This window comes from Erithacus rubecula, assembly GCF_903797595.1.
Source record: "Erithacus rubecula genome assembly, chromosome: 6".
In the NCBI taxonomy this organism is placed as follows: Eukaryota; Metazoa; Chordata; class Aves; order Passeriformes; family Muscicapidae; genus Erithacus; species Erithacus rubecula.
Window position 1 is genome coordinate 37055132 of NC_136688.1, and position 22628 is coordinate 37077759.

The 22628-nt window shown below is 35.9% G+C and overlaps 1 protein-coding gene across 1 annotated transcript in view; it reads right to left on the minus strand.

Annotated features, from left to right (window-relative positions):
- The window catches only part of SLC25A21 (solute carrier family 25 member 21), a 230537-nt gene that overhangs the window by 41863 nt on the left and 166046 nt on the right, over window positions 1-22628 (minus strand). Inside the window, exon 3 of the mRNA XM_079307683.1 lies at window positions 18074-18157. Within this exon, the coding sequence (XP_079163809.1) occupies window positions 18074-18157 (84 nt within the window). The remainder of the gene's footprint in view (window positions 1-18073; window positions 18158-22628) is intronic.

Sequence of the window (22628 nt, forward strand, 5' to 3'; positions counted from 1 at the left end):
TTAGCAATTCTCTGCCATCTTTTAAATAAACCATTTCATCTGGTTCTCCGTCTTCCCAGGTGGCAGCTATAGCAACTGAAATTTACCATATTTACCTCCAACTGCTTTGTCTATTTTTGAATTCTGGTTTCACACATATTCGAGACAAACCAGCACTGCTGTGAAAGAAGAAATAATCCTATTTCCCTCCCTTTCCTTTCCCAGTTTCTCTGTCCTGCCTCCACAATAGCCTGTCCATTCTGCTGGCGAAGGTCTATGTCTGACATGATGACAGCAAACCTTTCTGGATTACCAGCACATTTCTTTTTATGTGGCCAGGTAAATATTAACACAGAAGCACATGTGCTGGCACAAAGAAGCCTGTGGCACAAAAGCAGCAACACATGACTCTGGGCACACAGCACACACCACTTCTTATTCTGGTGGCAGAGCAGGCTTAAAGCACCCATGAACCATGGCTTTGGTTAGACAGAAATCAGGATGTAGTCTGTCATGTTTCCCTCTTTAACCTGAGTTCGGATGTATGGTTCACATCTTGCTGTGCATTATACTCCTCCAGCTGTGCTACAATAATGGCACCTCTACCCTCTCATCAGGCAGTAATTTGGAATTAAAATGCCTCTTCTAGGGATGGCTTCTAAAGTACAACACATACCTCCTCGTGAATGTGGTAACCGATATGTCGACATTCCAGAGTGCTAAATAGGTGAGGATGTTGGCTTTCAGGAACAATCCCTTGCCAGATAATACTTCATTATCTGACAGACCATCTGGTTTCCAGTCCATCAATACTATATTACCACAGTCAGCTCTCTATGCTTGATTATTGCCCAACATTTATATTACTTTGTAAATAATAGAACTCAAAAAAAGAAAAAGAATCTTCCACAGACTGAGCAAGACAAATCACCACTTGCTTATGTGCTTGTCATTGTCATTTTTGGATAATGGCCAAACAGTGGATTTTTGTCCATGTGACTTGTGAATTCAGAGTACAGCATACCCCATTGTTATCGGGAGAAAGATCACCAACTTTTAATTGCACAATATATATAAACACAGCTGGCCTCGTGACTCATTTTGTAATGCAATATGTTACTCCCTAAAATTCTGTTTCAGGTGTGACCTCAGGACTCTTTCTATTCCAGTTGTTGAAGTCTCTGAGATTTATGGAGATCTACTCCTAGACTACCAGGAATATTTAAAGAACATTTTTTTTCTTGGATTTTAGGAGGAATGTGAATGAAAAGCTATCTGTTGTAAAAGTATCTATTGGATATCCTTTTGGTGTCTGTTCAGAGCACACTATCTCAAGAATGACTAATCAGAAGAATGTGCAGTTTATAATTCCCTAAGCAATGATAGCTGATCTCTTTACAGTAAAAGGCATTTCTGCAGTAGGAGGAATGTGACCATGGCAACATTATGACATTACAGAACAAGATCAGGAAGAACAATATTAGCCTTATTTATTAAAAAAGCATATCTTCAATTATGAATAAAAATAGTGCTTTCATGCAGTTAATAATGTAAATAATGCTTTATAAATATTGTATTGACTTTTGTGCATCCACAGGAATCAGAAATCTCAATCTTATTTTTTTTTTTAGTAGTCTTAAGGTAAAATTCCAGCTATCCCTCTGTAATTGATATTGTCATCCCTGCCAATACACAGTCTTAGTACTAATATCTGGTTCAAAATCTGGATGCCTAATGTAACTCTACAGCCAAATAAATAAAACTCATAACTAAATAATTTTGGGAAAAAATTGTGATTAGCTTCCAGTGAAAAAATAAAAATAAACAATAAAGAAATGTTTAATGTTGTTTGTATTCTTTTTTTCCACTTGACTGCAGCTACAGAAGCTTTAACAACCTACCCCTTACTGGGTTTTAAATGGTGCTTAGACCATGCTCCAGCAAGTGGGACCTACTGGTCTGGATTCCTCCGAGTTCAGAAGGAGTCTTGATCAAGCCCTTTAAGCAATTGTATAAAAGAGAATATATATTATTTCTAAAAATCAAGGTAGCAGATGCAACTGTACTTTATGAGGAGCCCAACCACATGGGTGTGTTTCAGGCATGATCTAGAAATGCTTAGAAGTTGATTGACTGAGCCTATCAGTTATCTCCACCTGGCAACTGCATGACCTTTCTTACAATAAGAGCTTCAGGCTTAGGTGATAATATCATAACTTGGATAATCTGGATAATCAGATAATATCATTATCTGAACATTATCTGGTTTGTTTGGTTTTTTCTTTTTTTTTTTTTCTTTTTTTTTTTTGTTTCATCAGTATCAAATCCAAGTTTTGTAGTATGGTCCAAAAAGAGCAGTTTAATTTGTTTTAATTTGTTTTTTCTCAACTGAAAGAATAATCACAGTCTAGAAAAATAGCATCTTATAGTTTGTTCATAGAACCACATATTGGATTTTAGAGTACGAGAACTATTGGTACAGATGTTCTGGTTTAAATGAAATGTATTTGTGTAGGACTGGTTTTATAATCAGCTTTATTCATAAGCCATTCATACCATATCTTTACAGTAGCTGTTCTCCTGTTTCCAAGTCATGGTGCCTTGCCCATACTCTAAGTTGTAAAACATCACCCTTTGTCCCAGGGTCTGTCCTGTCAGGACTTTGTGGAGATTTGTGGACACACATGGTGGTGCTCTGACCACATCTTCCTCCCTGCAGCACTTTGGCCAGCTTCATTGTTTGAGTGTCCTCTGGGTAGGATGATCTCTCTATCTGCTAAGCATGCTTTTTGCTTGGCTCTAAGGACAAAGCAGATTTTGTCCCATGGTTTTAAGGGTTATACGAAGTTCTGCTAAACACAAATAGGTGCTCAGTTTAGTTTCTTTTCTGATGAAATACTGTCAAGCAAACATATGAAGTCAGTAGCAAACCCTGAGGGCTAACAGAATTCTTAGTTCAGCTGTTTTTCAGTGATGGGCAAGCAGTGTCATTTAGATGTTTCTGTTATAGTTACACATATATAAGCACTTTTTAATTAACTTCTTCCTGTGAGAGAATTTCTATTCACAGGTGTTTATAAAGTGGTCTCATATGAATCACAGAAGCAGAAGCTTTGGTCATGCATCAGTTAAGGTAGGAAATGTAGACATCCAAAGCTAGCTGGAATGCTATCAGGCATCCTCACATTTCACCTTTGCTATCTGGAACATTTTCTACAACAATGAAAACTCTATCTCACAAATGGAAAGAAATGCAATTTAAAAAATTAGGAAAAAAAGAATAATAGTGACCAACCCATATATTACAGATACTTTCTGCATCTTCTCTGAATTCAAATTTTATACAATTTCCATGTGGATTTGCAGAAATGCCAGTTAGGCATCTGTTGCCATAATCCATGCATATGATTTACATGACAGAATTACAGGTGACTAAATTCTGCTTCTCTTGCTGAATATCTTAAAACTTAGGGCAACTGTAAAATTAAGAAGTGTGTAATTTAATATGTTGTCTTAAAAACAGGCTTCGGTAATATGCCAGAAAAAACCTTAGGAAGGTAGTGCAGAAGAACTTGGTAAACAATGTGTAAATTTGCAGGTCACTAATGAATGTGGAAAAGGTGAACTGTTTATATAGAGCCTACGGCACTGTAGACTATATATAATGATCACCCAGCAGGGCAGAAGCAAATTTACATGCTCTGCTCTGGGAGGCAATGTGAGCTTCAGTTTGAATTAAATTACTTACCTGGCACAGAAGGAATCAAAGAAGGTTCTGAGGAGCAGGCAAGCAGCAGCAGAATGTACTGCTCAAAGATCCAGGAATTTTTTTTTTCAATAGAGTTTTTGAGATTTTTTATAGTCTAAGCAATAAGAACCAGGATCTGCACACTTTAGATTGCATTCAAATTTGCTCTCTACTAACAACCAAATACTATTGCTTACATAAAGCAACAAGAGTACATTTGTGTCATCTTTTGGTACAGAATTCTTTTGTCCTCTTTTTGCTCCTCTGACTATCACAGCTTCCCAGACCCCTTCTCTATCAAATATCCCCCAAGTATACATTTCATTTAGGAAGTCTCTCAGCATTAACACACCAAGCTATACAAGTTCTAGTGTATTTTTACTACTGACCCTTCTCTTCCTACATTTTTTTTTGTACATAATATACTTGTACATATATACTTGTTTTTTTTTATATACCTGATTTAGGTCACTGGAAGCACAAAGGATGCACTAACATTTACAAAGTAATGGAAAACAATAAATCTTTATATAATACTGCCACTAGCTAGAGTATGAAAATGAGGTCTGTATAGCAATTGCAGTTTGAACTTGAGGAGATCTTTTTTAAGGCAAAAATAAGCATAAAAATTTAAGCATTTAACATACTGCCATGTACCTTATAGTAAGATGATAGTTCCTCTCCCAGGGGCAGGATATCTATCAGGTTATTTGAAATTGGAGTTGCTATAGCAAACATTCTAGCTAGTAACTAAACAGTTATGCAGAACTTTTATGGGTGTGGGTAGAAGCAAGATTTTAGTAGCCCCTACACAGCTTAAACTTGTCTACACAGGGCTGGTAACAATCAAAGGATAACGTTTGTATGGTTTACACCTTAAAACTGTGCTTTACTTTTCATATGTATACCTATATTCCTATATCCTGGAATATAAAAAGAATCTTCATGTCACCAGAAATTATTTTAGTGAATTAGAAATTGTTTGGGATACTATCTGAACTTCCTTAAAAATTTTGCAAAAAGCATGAAACACAATTTGGACTTTGGCCACAGACAGATTCTATTGTCCCTGATAACTTTTTAACTACATCTTCATTCACACTAGCTTCCAGAATAATGCCAACAAGCAAAGAAAGCATAAATCAGAACACAAATGTCAAAATATGGTGTAGGACTTACTGGGCTTCTGAAAAAAAAAGTCTGTAAGAAGTACTGTATGAGTTTTTGAACCCTTCAATCTCATTTCAGATTAGCTCATGAGTGACCTGTCAAGTTCTGTGGTCACTTCTCTCTATGCCTCCACATTTAATCCAAACATTTGCACAGAAAGTCAACATTAAGACATAGATAAAGTAAGACTTCCCCTAAAATTACTATATAGGTGTAAACACATGTATAGTAAGGAAGGAGGAACATTATTTTAATGGCAGCCTTGGGTTGTGTTCCTTAAAAGAAAGAAAATTGAAGGCCTGATATAAAGGCTTTGGCTAACAGAATAGTTTCCACTGTCTTCAGAAGGATGCGACTCAGGCCCCTAAAGTAACAACTCATTTAGTAGTGACTGCTAAATTTATAGCACTTATTTTCTTTCAGCATAACAGCATCCATTCATCACACTGCAGCAACAAAGCTGTAACCTGATCTATGACAAATATTACAAGCCTAATGGCTGATGTCCATTACTGACGGGACCTGCTCACCATTTAGAAGAGATTGGCACTGAAGGATTACTGAGCAAACATAGCACCTGAAAAAACTTGCATGCAGGAGTCTGTCATCAGGTGTGTGATCGAGGGCATTATCTGAGAACGCTGGCTCTTATCTTCAGTTGGAAACTGCTGGAATTGCCAACAATTCTCAACAAAGAGCTTCCGTCATGGAAGGCTGATACACCGAGCCAGTCTGGTGGTGGTTTACCTTCCCAAGGCTTCATTCCTTTTTATGGATCACCTGAGACCAAGCAGCACACCAGGCTTTAATAGCTTAAATAGCAGGACAACCTAGCAAACTGATGACAATCAAGGGAAAACCAATCCTTTTCGGTAGAAAGACAAAATTCCAAGCATTCCCTCACAGTAACTTAGAAAGACCTACTTTAAAAACTGCATTTTCCCAAACAGGATGCTGAGAACATTTTCTTGCCACTGATTCCTATCGTTTTGCAACGTTCCCTATATTGAACTGCTCTCTAGCAGACTATTGTATTTTTTAAACCAATACACTTGTTCTCAGGAACATATTAAATTGATTTCACCCTTTTTATTAATGCAACTCTAAATAAAATTAAAATTATAAAATTTTGAAGACAGCAAAAGAAAATTTCTATTTGTACAAAAATGCACTGCTATTTTTCTTGTTGTCATATTACAGCTTTGAAAGTTATTAATTACTTGCAACTATTAACACAAGTGGTCAGAGACTTTTTATTTTTCCCCAAATTGTGACAACATATTTAATTTGCACAAGAGTTTTTAAAATGTAACTGAAAGTTTTGCCCTTTTACATACTTCTTAAAGAAAACCTAAGTTAATTTGACACCTAAATTAAATTACCCATTAATTATGAAAGTATGAAAAAAAAAGAGATTAAATACTTTAATATCCTGTGACCCAGTAAAAAAATCCAAATATTATGCAAATATACAATTTTGCATTTTCAAACATAGATACATATAAGTGAGAATATTTTTAAACAAAAGCTGAAATGTTAACTAGCTAGTAATTCACTTTTATCCACAAAATTTAGCCCAGATTTAGTCTACTAAATCACAGTGGCAATCAAAAGAATAAATAATACCTATATACTAAATGGAAAACCAGACAGAAGATAGATGATGTTTCCAATAAAAGTGGTGTAGAAAATCAGCTCTTAAAACACTTAAGACATTTTGGATGAAGTATTTTATACAGAAAAATATTTTAATTAAGACATAAATGGAATATATAATTTGTTGCAAAAGGGTTTTAAAAATTAAAGAAGGTACATTTATCAAAATTTATTTATTATTTTGGGATATAAAGTTAGTTAATGCGGGATTAAAATTATGAAAAAGAAGAGTTTAATTAAGAAATGAAATGTTTTCAGTAAGAAATAACAAAATACTTTTATTATTATTATTAAAAATACATTATTATTAATATAATGAGGTTTAACATTCATTAAATGTTTTAATGGTAAGTGATCTGAGTGCCTACCCAGATTGGGAGGCAGCAGGATTGTAGAAGCATTTATCCCAGCCATAGAGTTTAACTGCTACAGAGAACAGCAGAGATGTGTTGGGTTTGGCTACCTAATTCCTACACTGCAGAGGTGTTTATTTATTATGGAAAAATTCCATTTGTCAGAATGAAATAAACCCTAAAAAATCATTCTGTATTTGAAACACTCAGTGTGTGACAATCAGCTACAAAACAGTGTGTGTGCAAGTTCAGGCAGGGCTAAAATACACAAAAATAGACAAACACTGAAGACAAGCTATATAAAAAAAGAAAAAAAAATCATTGATCTTGTATTCATAACTGGAGCCAATGCTTCAGTCAGAATTATTGCCCCATGTGCTACATGAAAACTTCAGAAATTTACTGTGAAGTGCCTGCTGGCTCACTGTGAAAGCAGCTCTAGGCTGGATAGACAGAAGGCAATGGTGCAGTTTATCTGTGCTTATATGCATGCATTCCTGTAAGGAGATGCAGCGTGTTAGACACACACTACACTTGATGTAGACAGTTTTGGAATTAAATAAAACTATTTTTATTGCCTTAAAGCTAGTATTGATATTTATAGGGTAAAAAACCACAGCATCCCCTAAGTTGCATAAGCAAAGAACATGAAAACTAAAAAAAACCCCAACCTCATATATATTTCGAATTTTATTTTCTTTGAAGGAGCCAATAACATAACAAACAAAATAAACTATTTATTTTTCACAGTTCAATTCTCTGAGTCATATGGAATGCAATGTGCCCTGAACTATGAGTTAGCATTATACAGAAACACACTCGTCTAAAATATTTTCATACTCCACGCTAATTCCATTTTATCTTGTTTTATTTAAGATGCATTCCATGGAAAATCTATGTAACTGTCAAATATTCGTAGCTATCTACATTGCCTTTTTATTTTGATTTGGCACACTGTTTTGGAGGAATATTTTCTTCTCCATGGTTAAGCATGTATATTTTCCACATTTGGATTACTAAATTTCTTGCAGAATGTGAAGCATGATATACAGGAAGACTTCAGTTTGGGTAAAGAACCTTGCAAAGAGAAGAGGGGCTGGTGATGGTGTCAGGGTTGAATGGACAGACTACCCAGCAGTAACTGCTGCCATGTCAGCTCTATGGCTCAACAGAAAGACTGCCTTCCTAACAAAGATGCATTTTAAAAGTTTCTCATAAAATGGTATTTAACTTCCAACATTAAAAAAGAAAACAAAGTAATTTATTAGGAAAAAAATTGAAGAAACCTCCACTTTTAATAATACAAATTTTTGACTAAAAATATTGTAAGTAATATGTTGTTAACCTATCCTGAAAACAAGAAAACTATGATTACTGAAAAAACCTACCTATTATAATAGCTAGTCATAGTCTTAGTATATCTTTGTAATTTACAGTTAAAATAATGAGCAAATTCATATAATGTAAAGCTCAGTTATTTTTGAAGTGAAAATGCTTTATCACTGAATAAAGTACTTAGTTTGGCATATAATTTTGATTCTTGATCTGCATTTTTACAGTTACAAAAATTTTAGTTGTTCAAATCAACCTAAGTTACATGTAAATAAAAAATACGTGGACTAGAGTAATTAAAAGGATTGGCATAAAGGAGACAAAGCTATTTTCAGATGTAACCAGTAAAGAAATGAATTTAAATGAGGTAAAGACATGCAGGTTAGACAGAGACATAATAGTGCCATTATAAGTAAGTATGAGATATAGTCTAAGAAATATGCTAAGTGTACATTGTTTAGTTACTTAGATCAGGAATAAAAAAAATTAATGAGAATTTTTTCCCTCACCCACTTCAAACTACAGCTTAGAAACTTTTATTTGAAAAAAATAACAAGCACTTTTGACCTAAAGCACTGTGCTCATTTTCACAGGCATGCTTTCTACAACTAAAATAAAAACGCTTTACTCTGCATTTTATGCTGTCTGCCAGGTATTTCCTGTGAACATCCCATCTAAAATCTCTTGGTTCTAGTAACTAAAGTCTGTAAAGAAAATCTTGGCAAAAGTGTGGTTCTAAGCTTCACGAGCAGCCATTTTAAACAGAAAGCTGGTTTTGTTGTGTTGACAATCACATTTTAAACTGATTCCTTCCAGATGAAAAGATGCTATTTCAAACAATGTAATAAAAGTGTGAAGTCAGCTGTTCTAAGGACATAAAAATGATTTATCTGTTCTCTGGTCATTGCTTTTTTTTCCCTTGATACAGTGGAATTTTTATTTTAAAGAAGAGGTTATCAAATAATAGCTACCAGAAGCCCAAATTACATAGAAGTGAATAACTACTTGTCTTTTAAAGAAACGCATCACGTACCTACAATTAATTTTGCACCTCATGGTGCCTCCACTATGCCTCTGAAATGTGCCTCTGAAATGTTAAATGCAATGGCTAGATTTACATAACTGATAAATAGCTAATTCTTACAGCTGACTACTGACAATCATCAGATATCAGAGCTATTTCCCTTGGTAAGAAAGAGGTTTCAGATAGATTCCAGACTTTTTTATCAGTCTGTAACCTGGCATGACAACCTTGCCCCAGCCCAAATTTGAGAGATAGCCCCCCCCCCCGCCCAAACTCTCCATCATGGTTTGAATCAGTTTCTCATGTTTTAAATACAGTTTTCAGTTATGGAGACTTTAATGGCACTAAAGATATATAATTTAAGATATTTATGATTTTTTAGGGACAGATCCCCAAAAAGCAGCATGATCCAAAGGTATATCTTAAGCTTAATTTGCCATTTAGCAGTAATTGCTGAAACCTTTGCTCAGGGGATATGCAGCCCTGGCTGTGACTAAACTCTGAGGGGACTTGGCTCCTGGCCTGAAAGATTCTCACTAGCTGAGCTGTTGGTACAGCCCTAGAGGAGCCCAGGAAGCCGTGGAGAAGGACAGTACAGCCTGTGCTCTTCCCAGTTTCCTGACTCTAGGTGGCTCCCAGCACAGCAGCTCCGAGGTTTTAGGGCTCAGAGGCAGCATCATGCCCCTGCCTGAGGGAGGAGAACAGTGCCAGGCAGAATTGTCTCCATCAAGGAGCAAACCTCTGCTTGGAATGTCATCGCCAGGGAATGTCATCATAGTGTTCTACCTCTGTGGAAAACACTGCAGACTTTCACACTGAACCAGTTACTGAAGCAGGAGAAATTCATGGCCATTTTCCTGGGCTGCCAAACTTGGCAGACATACTCTTCACTTTCAGAACATAAACAAATTCAGTGAATTTGATGATAAAGCATAGTATGGTGTTTTCCACACACTAGACCTAACAGAAGGTTTATTATAAGCACAATTATCACATTGATCTATTTAAACATGGTGTTTGAAACCATCAGGAACCTAATGTGGCAAAATGACAAATATCCTTGAATAAGAATTAAACAATTTCGTTCCCTTGACCCTCCGAGTAGATAGATTAAAATTGATTGCAAACAATTCTTGTAGGTATCTTTTTACTTCTTTAATATAAATTTCTTCTGATGCAGTCATCTGATTCCAGGGAGCTACTGCTATAAATACTAACATTATAATGAGTTCTATTTATGTTATAGTATTAGAAAACAGAAGTACTTGAGACATCATATCTTTCAGGTTAAAATTATGATCATGAAAATATTTGATAAAAAATACAACTTGAACCTTTAAAAAATGCAAATCAGACACCCAATGTGAGTGTACCTCCAGTGGCCTTAGCAAATGATAACAACTAATGCCAGTTAACGTGTGGCCCATTTACTTCTAAGACGTTTTAAAGATTTACATAATTCTATTGTGTTTTGTTCCTATGGGAAATAAATAAGCATATGTTTCATCTTTAAAGCACATGATTCTCAGAAGTGATCCTCTTTAAAAGAGTGTTCTTGTTTACTGCGTTGCCATATATACCAGATTAAATTTTGCAAGTAAAATGTGTGTCCGTCTGTAATAAAAATGTGGTTAGTCAAATGCTGCCCTTAGTTACACCACTATAACTTTACTCTATTTCAGACAGTTACACACATTAAGTTTTTCACATTCCAAAGCCATTTTTTTATGTTTTCAAGTGTTAACATATGAAGATGGGGGTAGGGAACATCCAGTCAGGAGCAGAGAATTCTTGCCTGAATGGGATGATGAAAACCTCATGACAGTAACATCAGTAAACACTGCTGGCTCTGGAGACAGTCTGGTCTGTGGAACAGGGAGTAGCCTTGCACTCAGGATATCCAGCTTCAGGCCTAAACCTGCCACTACATCCATGAACCTCAGACAACTATTCATAAAATGAGCTGCTGATTAAGCATTCAGAATACTTCTGAATTAGAAACCTGTATCAAATAATGCAATTTTGTGTACAACACGTGTGTTCCTCAGAGTTTTACTATTAATCTGCAACCATGGGCCAAATAAACCACAAGGTATCAGGCTGTGGTATCTGTGAGAACCATCCATGTGCATGCTGCAGTCCTGATCTGCTTGACTCTCCTTGGCTCACATCAATATCCCCATCTGTACGTCTGAGGTAATGGCACTTCCTTCTTCTGTGAAGTGTTTTGAGATCCATTGGTTAAAAGAACAAGTATCATCTTTATTTTGTGACTCACTAGTGTTGCAAAAGTATCCAGCCACTTAGAATTGTTGGCACTGGATTAAGAACTGGTTGTATACAAAAGAAAGCATGACTCACATCACCTTCATATAAATACACAAAACATGCCTCCTTTGTGGCCATATTTGATGTAAAACAATTTGAGTATGATATAAATCAATATGTTAAAGTAAATTATCAGGGAGATTCTGTCAGTCAAATTTTATGCATTCCTTTAATCTTGAAAGTAGTCTTTATGATTACTTTATTTAAGGCTATACCATCATATAAATTTTATGGCTTAGCACCCATTCAGAGTAAGAATAAAAATGATGATAAAATAGAGACAATGAAATTGATAACAGTAAGATCAGATATTGCATATAGGTCCATGTAGACCAAGGGCTAAAGTGAGAGTAATTGGCATAAACACAGTTTTAGGGGAAGATCTATTACTCTGCATATATGTGTCATGGATTATGAAGAAGGAACTATTATTAATTAGCCAGAAGAAAATTCTATGATTGTGGGGCACCTTGCCTATGCAAAGGCATCATTTTTCTTGTCACTGCATGTATGTGAAACCAATTTCCCACAGGGCCATGTGGATCCTAAACTGCACAGGCATGAGGGCACCTGCTGAGGAGTGCTGTGGTCAAAAATAAATGTACTGATTAAACAGCTGATAAATTTAATGATGTACTATGAGAACTTGCTATGTCCCTATCTAAATTTTGCAAGCTCATGCTCCCTGAAAATATATGAATTCTAGCTTTTCTAACAGCGAGTATTTCTTCTTTAAAGATGTGCAAAGTGAGAAAGGGGGTTTAAAGATTCAGCCCTAAAACATTAATTTTATTCATGAAAGCCAGCAGATTTAACACATGTTCCCAGTTTAAGCCACTATGTTGTCCTTTATAATTTCAATTAGAATTCTCAGTTCAACAATTTTTTATAAAACTTGAGACTTTACGTTTTGGATTATATTATTTTACACAGAAATGTAAGAATTATTTGTGATACTCTGAAGTACAGGTTTTTAGTGAAGGCTGCAATAAACACAATAGTATGGCAAGAAGATGCCAACATAGAATAATGGGATCCACAGCAAAATTCTACAAAATGACAGATGAAAAGAAGAAGAATTAGCAATATACTATGAACTATGGGGATGCATCACGACATATACAGATCTACATTTTGGAGAGTAGTGTGCTTTTTTCTTTTAGCATCTTCAGGCTCATTTTAGCAAGCCTGGTACAAGTATTATGAGTTTGTTAAGTGTGAGACAGGCAGTAGGCCTGGAAGAGAGATGGATCTATATATAGATTTTTTTTCTCTTGGAGTACAAGTGCTAGCAGACAGTGCTCAAGTGGAAGTTACTGTTCATGAAGTGGAGGCAGAAAAGGTACCTGTATTTAAGTTTGCAAGATCACAATTTCTGAAACTGTAAGTGGAGGCGAGTCACTAAGAAATAAGATTCTTGAATGTAGCAAGCAGTCATGGGTCCAAGTTCACTTCTGCTCCTCCTGGTCTGAAGTTCTAACAAGAAACTAAGGAGTGGAGCATAGTGGGGAGACAGCTATGTGGGAAATAACATCTTAATCTACAACTTCTGCTTCCCTCAGAGCACTGAAAGCAGAGCCTAAAGTCTGGTCTTCTGATACCACAAGAATTTATGCCTCCAGTAAGTGGAAATTAATCTCTCCTTCATAAATGCACACTGGGAACAGGGATTTTTGGTATGACTGACAATGCCACACTTTCCTGGCTGGACATTTTACTGAAGGCCTCAGGTCAAGGATAGTATTTGCATCTTGTGCAACTGTTATTTGGGAGCAGGAATGGTCAGTGATGATGTGGTGAGTGCCAGAGACTGGTGCTTGCTGCATGGCTGAAAACTCTGCCAGCCTCCTTCCCTGACCTGCTGGCATTTAGCAGCAGCAGAGTGTCTTCTGGAGCCAGGTGGGAGAGCTGGCCTCAAGAGCACTGCTGCAGTCTCTCAAACACTTGTTACCAAGACAAAGGAGAGTGCTGGCAAATTCCTTAATTGATGCATGATCACTGATATCACATAAGCCAGGAGCCCTCCAGCTTCAGCATGTTTGCTGATGACTCTGCACTCATCCAGCTCCTGCTTCGTCTTGGCTGCTCTCCCACTTACTCCACCCATAGCTGACAAGTTTTGTGCAGCTTTATAACCCCATTAATGCATGAGTCAGGGTGCTGCTTATTAAAAAAAAGGTGTGTGTGGTCATACAGACAATTATAGGTACAAGAGAGTGGTAAGGTGGTGCTGAGAACAAGACAGGAATAATTATAAAGCTATTGGACTGTGTAAATGTGGAGGTAATTGCTCCTTCCCAAACCAAATTAAACATAAATAATCAAATAGCTCAGCAGAAGTAATGAAGTCTCAAATTAATGACAATTGTGTTTTGCACTTTCCCAGGACCATCTAGCTCTAAGAAAGGCTAACAAGCACTTTAAACTGTACTGAAGTGTTGAATTATAAAACTGGGACAGGACACTACTACTCTTCCTATTTCAGGCAAGTTAACAAATTATTGAGAAAGTAACAGCTTTCTTGACTGAGTGCCTCCAAAAACCCTCAACTATAATCCAGAACATTTACTGTTAAAATTATGAGCCCATGAAAATCCAAGTTTATAAGAACAAAGTTGTTTACAGAACTGAAATAAAAGCATCCATCATTTTAATGCTGTAACTGCAGATTAAGACAATGCAGATGGGCATAATTTTCCATTCTTAATATGAGACACAACACCATGTGTCTTTAATATAGATACAACATATACATTCAGCTAGAACTTTGGTTTATTCTTACATTTCAAATTCCAACTTAAGTCACTATCAAAAAAAAAATCAAGTGAATACAAATGCAATAAAGATCTCAATGATATAAAAATCAGTCATTTTATACAATCAAAGATCTTATTTGTAGGATCTACAGAGAATGAAAAGTTTTCTCTGTTAATGGTTTGAGTTAATCCTGGGTCCAAAGATTTTCCCCAATAAGCATCAGATTATTTTTATGTTGGCTATAAAGCTGTCACTCCTCAATAAACAGATATGCTCCTGGTGGGTTTACCTCACTGTCAAAGATCTGTCAATTCATGCATCATCTCATAAGTGAAACCAGAGAACCTTCACTGCATGGCTCCTAGCAAATCCAGCTGAGCAGAGGTTGCTCATCACCTGGGAGGATTCCCACCACTGCAGCTCCTGTGCAATTGGTAGTGACTGGATGCTCCCAAAACAAGTTCACAAAACCCCTGAAGTTAATAGTTCTGCCTCCTTTAAAAGAAAGTTATGTGACCTTTAATGCTCCGCTCGACTGGGCCTTCGTTTAGTGAGTCTCAATTAAATTTTATGTTTTGTGGCTCCCATTTTCTTGGAAGACAAGAAAAGAGTTCAAGGGATGAATCCTTCTTTGAAGAATTTAATTCCCCATGAAGAAAATTTATTTCCAGCTAAAGAGATATTCAAAGTCTGAGGGTAGGGAATTTTTGCAGGACTTTTTCCTGTTTTGTTTTGTTTTTCTTTTGTTTGATTTTTGTTTTTGTTTATTTTGCTTTGTTTTATTAAAATATTTCTAGTGTTTTGTAAAGAGAAAGGAGCTTACTGATTCTTTGAAATGACAGTGTTCTGTTAGTGGTTAGACAATTATTTCCTCTGTCCTTTTCATTGTAATGAGGACAAAATAAGAGGGGTGGTTGAAGAATTCTGGCTCTTATTTGTGATGAAGAAGCTTTCCATGATATCTCCAGATTGCTGCAGTGATACTGTAAAAACATATTACTGGTCGATTTTCAGTAAGAGCCACTGCAGCAAATGAAACATTTGCATATGTGTTTATAAAAATAAATTTTTCCTAAGCTGATTCTGCATACTTAACCTCAACATAATAAGGTCAAAAAATTAAGGCGTGATGAAGTGTCTTGCTTAAACAAGGCCTTGACATTCAGGCTTACCTTAGTTGCTACTACTGAAAAATGTAAGTACAAATCAGCATAAGCAATATTCCCAAATGTAAACATTTTCAGGGACAGATCATTAGTAACACTTCTTTTCCCACTGTGTTTCTTTATTTAGTTATGGGGTTTTTTTAGTCGATTTAACATAAAATTACAGATGTCAAAGGGGAATTCAGATGCTGGAGAAAGATGCTTAAACCCTTTTCAGTTTAGTTAAGTTTTTTCCACTTTAGTTTATGCCTAAACTCTTAATAGATTTAGATATTTATGTATTTTCAGAAAATGCCACCTACCATTAGGGGTATTTCATATTGCTAATATGAAATAAATATGAGGCATGAATGAGTTTGTTATACCCTCCTCACAGATTTACACACCTGAGCCTGAACACCTCATACACTGATTTAACTTGCTTAGTGTCTAAATGTGAAGCCCTTTCTTGGGGCTCTCTTCTTCATAGTTTTGTGGTCACAAAAGGAATGGGTTTTCAGGATTAAATGTTTCCACAAACTAAAATAATTCACATTCCACCTTCACTTCCTTCACAGTTGTCACAATCACCATGCTCCAGAAAACTGGACAGCTTGTGCAGACAGGAATGAAAGACTCACAGAGTCAAACAGGTTTTTCAGGATTAACTGGTTTATTTTTTATTTTTATCTGAAATTTAACATTATACTTCATCTGAGCTATTTCTCTCATTTTTTTCCTAGTTCTTACTACTGATGTCTGTTTAAATGTGAATGTCTGCTTCTGTGTCACTTCCTGGAGAAAAACAGGTATTAATTGCTTTTTGTATAGATCAGTATTGACTGCTTTTGAAACAGGAAAGTAAAAGTCTGTATTAGCTCTTGCCCAACAGAAATTTCGTGCAATCCACTGCTAAACTGTGATTTAAATATACAATATTTTCATGTAATTATCTTCTTTTTCCTGCTCACAGATTCATGACTTGATACAGTCATAAAAAATACTCTGGTTTAGTTCCAGTGTCAGGGCACAAGGATTCCACAGGACAAAAACAATGAATAATCAATTACTTTGGAAGGTGTCTCTTGAATTAGATTCTTTCTCCAGATATAAGAAACACTAATGAATTGGGATGAGATAAATACTGCTTTCATACCCACTGACTTAAATATTGAAACTAGTTTTCTATTTAAAAATAGTTCCACATTATTGTAAATATTAATACTTCAATATTTTTCTTTCGAGAAGCAATAGAAGTTAACATAAACAGCCCAGAAAACCTCAAAAGCCACCGATTATCATTTGTGTGAAATCTTTTTAGCTTTTAAGCTTTTTAATGTCTATTGTAGTGAAAAAACACAACATTAATCTCTCAACAAAAATAATTTACAACTAATAAGGGCAGCTGGGACAACTTCCTCTTTCAACAGCTTAATGAAACTTCTTTGTACATCCCTGCTTTCTCATTTCAAACCATCCAGCTCTATATGGAAGTACTTAGGTAGTATAGCTTAGCTAAATCTCACTGGAAGAAACAAAACTGGTCCAGTTATTAATTTTCACTGCTCATCTAACCTCTGTTTTTCCAGTGCAGCTTGTGGATGCAAGAAGTCAATGTCTCACTGCACCCATGCTGCCTCCATACCCAGCATCTGTGTCACTACAGAGAGGAACTGTTCCATTTTGATGAATATATAGGTTCAACTCATGATCTACAGGTTGGACTTGATGAGGTTGTTTCTAATCAAATTGTTTCTGTGATATATGGATTAAAAAAAAGGGTTGCTATTGTATTTAAAAAGTTTATGGAAAGCCCGCCAGCTCCTCAGAGCTGGGATTTACTAATTAGTTACCTTGATTAAAGGCTAGCTTCCAAAGAGCTCCTGTGGATAACAGGCTTAACTTTAAGCATATGATTGATCCCATTACATTCACTGGCTTTAACTGGACTGCTCATAAAATTAAGCCTGTATTTAAATGCCTTTCTGGATCAGAACCCAACTCCATTAGAGGAGCTCAGGCTTAGGGCAGTGGTAACCTATGATGCCAGTACACTGATGAACATAACTCTTTTTTCCATATTCTGTCAAACTAAAAAGCAGTGGAATTTTGCTTACAGGTCCTGGAAACATTGTCTGCCTGCCACAGGTAACTGGCAATGCCATTTCATCAGAGCTTGTAAACATCAGAACTTGATAGATTCAGCCTGAGCTAGTTCAGAATACAGGACAAGACACAAGAGTGAAGATACATATATATATATATATATATATATATATATATATATATCAGCAATACACTGATGCCACTGGTGCTGAAGCAGGGTTTGCACCAGTGTCTCTTTACAGCCGTGCATTCTTTGACATATTATAATAACCAAAATTGGCATTGTGAGTCTAATTTAGACTAATCAAGACTTTTCAAATAGTGCTCGTTATGTAAGACTACATTTGCCAAATTCTTGCAATTGCAAAAAAAAAAAAAAAAAAGGAGTGGAATATAAAGAGGATCTAATGTCTGGAAATCGGGTGATTAAGAAAGGTCACATAAAATTGACAATTTTAAAAACATATACTCTTACCCTTCTCGTTGGAAAATAGTCTTAAAACAATCCCCCAGGCTCTTGTAACTGGTTGGATCAGTTTTCCCTCTTTGAATTTGGAACCTAAAAAAAATACAATTTACATCACAGCATGAGAAGTCAGGGATTTTAAGTCACTTTTAACTTTCCAATTATTATATAAAAGGACTTTTAAAGATTTTTTTTTATGTCTCTGATTCATTATTATATACTGTTCCTGATATACTTATTAACACTGTTTTCATAGAAGCTGTTAAACCAAAGAAAAATAGAGCTTTAGTAGTAACTTTTTTTGTAGTTTATGGAACTCACAGTATAGCTATCACCTTTGACATTTACACCTCTTTCTAGTTGTTTGAAAAATAAGCTGTTAACCCTGTGCCTGATCCAAAGTCCACTGAAACTAATGTGAGTCAAACCCTGCTTTTGAAAATCTGAAATTGAATACTATTGTATGTTGCTCTTTTTTTTATATCTGACACAATTACAGCAAAAATCAAGCAGAGACATGATCAGATATTAGAGCACCATTCATTTTTCATAATTCAATAATAAGATGAACAATAAAAGCAAGCAATGAATTATTCTGATTGAAACCTTATTTTCTCTGCTCACATTTTGACAACAATAAAAATTTTAACATGAAGCTTGTGGCTTTGAAAGGAAAATCAAGATTATGATTTAAGATTGTAAACTTCTTATTGTTATGATTTATGGATAGCAACAGTGAGTTTAACAAACTATATTATTTTACTAAGTATCTCAGTTAGAGGATTCCATTTCAGTTTCAAAACTGCAGCTGGCACATTCAAGTAAATAGAATGGAGATATTTAGATCAATTTTTAGCAACATAACTGCTTTAAATTGCTAATTACCAAATAAAAAACCACTAAAAATAAAAAGAATATTGCTTTGGCAATTCCAGTCTAAAATAGCCCCACATCAGGCAATCACTATACTGGCTTTATCACTAGGTACAACAATAACTCAACACAATGGTTTCAAGAAATAATTCACATTACAGTCAAGAATGCCACAGGTATACTGCTGTTCTGAGAAACATCAATTGTCACTTATTCTGATCACGATACTGAATCTCATTTATATGAGATAATGAACCAAGGTATTTTTAACTCAAGGTTAAACAACAATTTTCTCCTCTTTCACAGAATTCAGTAGGGCCAAGTCAACATTTGTATTGTGGCCAAAGATATTCGTTGTTTTGAACACCAGTATTTCTGTGCTAACACTTCTAAAATTCTGTTCAGTTTGAGAAAAAAAAAATTCTAGTGATGCAATTCTTTGGGCAATTATGAAGGCAAGCCCACACCTTTTTTGAAAGCAGTTCGAAGGAAACACTGAGTCCCTCCATAGTCCTAATAAAAGTAGTTCAGGCACATCTGGGATCTCTATCTGGGGTAACCTCTTTTATTAGCACAAGAACTTGCTGCCAAGTTGGCAGAGAGAAGAATGCTATTCAATAGGCTTACACTCAAATAAGAGCTGGTGCATAAAATTTTGTCTGAAAAGATCCCTTGGGAAGGCTAATAGTTGGAAAAAAAATGCCTCAATGCCATCACACAAAGTCCAACAGCAATATCAGCTACAGAAGCTTTTACATTGTGGCAATCAGGCAATCACAATCATAACAGAACCTAGTTTTAATGCACATTTTAATATAGTTAAGACTTGATTGTTTATACATTTCAGCTCAAAATCAAGAACGTCTTTCTTTTTCTTAAAGAAACTTGCAAAAACTCACCAGTGACATCTTTTTCCAAGTATTTAAAAATTAAGTTTTCTTAAACCAAATTCTTTTTCTTGATTTGGCCTCCTTGGAAACTCAAAAGAGCATCACTATTTCTAAAATATCCTTTGAATAATGCACTTTGCTCCTTTTCCCCTTGCAAATGCTCAGCAGTGTCCTACTTGCATGTGTAAGGTTCCCCACTGAATTGTGCATGCAAAACTGTTTGTTGAACTGGGGCTTTAATTCCAGAGTCACAGTGGATCTCAACAACATAGCGAACATATTATATAATTCTGTTTTAGAGCTTACACATTGGTAACTTCTCAACTGAATTTAAACGATTTAATAAAAATACGTCTTTGATAGCAATAATGAAAGTAATGGCATAAAAAATGCAATGGTCCTGTAGGTAATTTATGTTTTATCAGATGAAGGATAACTTCTTGCTAAAGAAGTTAAGTCAAAGAAGCTTTAAATTTATTTCAGATATTTGTTTCAATACAGATAAGACTTTTGTATTAAATTAGTCCATTTGTAACACTGAGTCACACAAATAACATATTCCTTCCTTTAGGGTTTTTGGATCCATTCCTTCCCTAGTAAATCTATTTTATAGCTTTAACTGCAATTCTAAAATACATGCCAATTATGTGCTTCAACCTAGATCTGCGAATTGGGTTCGTTGATTCAGAATTGCTTGCCTCAATAAAATCATGTATAACTTTTTAATGAACTAGCTAATTGATCACCAGAACTTGTTATAAGAAGCTCAGGGAAAAGCTGAAAAAAAAAAAGTTTGTTTGTTTTGCTGGAGATAGGAGCAGCAGCCTCTATTAGTAGCCTTAATAACACAGAAGAGCTAAAGCATTCCCTTAAAAAAAACCCAACCTGGCCTGTTTTTAATGATTGTTTAGAGGAATGAACACAACTGGGGGATATGTAATGGCTTTCTCTGCTTCAAATCCGTTCCTTTCTAAAAGCACTATAAAACCACTGAATTTCATGCATTTTTGAAAGTTGGATGGCTGCCTTGTATCCTTTTAGCTTTTGCTAGACCAAAAAAGATAAATTCCCCTCTAAATACCATCGGAACACTAACTTCTGATCTAATAATTCTGAAGTGTGATGGCAAGCAGCCCTCAGTGGCTTGCTGAACAGCCATATGTGCAGAAATGCTTCTCCAGGGCTGGGGTGGACAACCTCCTACTGACTACCAGCATCCCTGAAGCATCAGAAGTCACTGGACACTCCAAAACATTGTGTGTTCACTGCAAGCTTTATCAGTTCAAAAATGAGCATCAGGCTAACGTTCCTCCCCTGTCATTTTCCTGCTTCCTGGCTTTCTGGGCAGAATGATGCAGGGCTGATTACTCCCATCCCTGGAATGCTCACAGAGCTGTGGGAGGCACTTTGCACCCCAGGTTACCTCTTCCTACCCAGGACCAGGCATTTACTGCCTGTCCCCTTGGCTCCTTGCAGTCCCCACATCCATCTCCCATGCCAGGAGGGACCCCGCATTTCCCTTTTCTGGCTTGTAGCAGCTGTCCAAAGGGCTTGGTCTTCCATGTTCCCTTTGAATGAACAGTACCTTTGCAGTAGCTTCTTTAGATACCAAAGTGCCCTGATAATGTTTAAAAAGAGGACATTGGTGTCCTTCCCTGTTCCCTGCAGAAGACACATAGTTGGAATCTCTGTAAAAAGTGGGAACCATGTAAAAACTGTTTGAGGATTTGGGGTCTATTCAACAGGCATTGAAAAACGATGATCTAAAACCATGAAAATATTTTAACTTACCCACACTAATCAGCACCAGAACTTCACTTGTGAATTGAATAAAACTAAATTATTGTTATTTTACTAGCATAAGAGAGAACATTTTTTTTATGGTTGTAACAGTCCTAATCAATAAGTCATGATCAATAAGTCTCAATGGGCTCTGCCTGAAATTCCATAATATAGAAGACACTTGAGTTCTTTCACCAGTTCTCCAAACCACTTATCATTTAACAAGTGATGCATCATGTTGTAGAGCAATAACTCTACATAAACATATGCATCTGTTCCCAATGCCTAACTCCTCACAGTCCCTGTTGTTTTTTAACAGCCAGAATTTCACTCTGAGTTCAATAAAATTCTCAGTCCAGACCATGCTTTTCTGACCCTATTCCTATTGCAAAAAATCCTCTAGGTAAATTTTTCTAATAGAATCAATATATATAGAAGAACAAAGAGATGCATGTGCTTTCTGAAAAAAAAAAAATTCTCATACATCCTTCTATAATATGGTAAATTTTTTGTTCTGTTTGCTGAATATCTCATCAAAGTTGCCTTGTGGATGTCTGCTACTACTTTATCCAGTTATTTAGTGCTTAAAGCTTGTTTGCCACAATGTTACCTAAAAATCCTCCCCATTTTATTTACTGATCTGGGCTGGAGAAAGCTTTCTAATTAATATGGACATTGTTTTTAGTCATCTTAAAGGAAGAAATCAGTATTTTCATATCTAGATTGAAGCACATAATGAGCATTTAAGTCCCAGTCATGTAGGGCAACCACAATGTGACATGGAGCAGTCTAGACTCATCAAATTCTTGCCACTGGGTTTGCAAAGACCATACCCTCATGCATAAATTCCAGAATTTCTTGCTGTTTTTAGGCAGCACTGCTGACTAGTTTCTCAACCACAGGGTTCAGAGGGAAAGAAAAACACTGACTGAGAGAACCAAGCTTTATACCAGGCTGCAGGGCTTGCCAAGGAGTGGCAGCCTTGGCTGTATTTTTTCTTCTCTGCACATCTCAGCAGG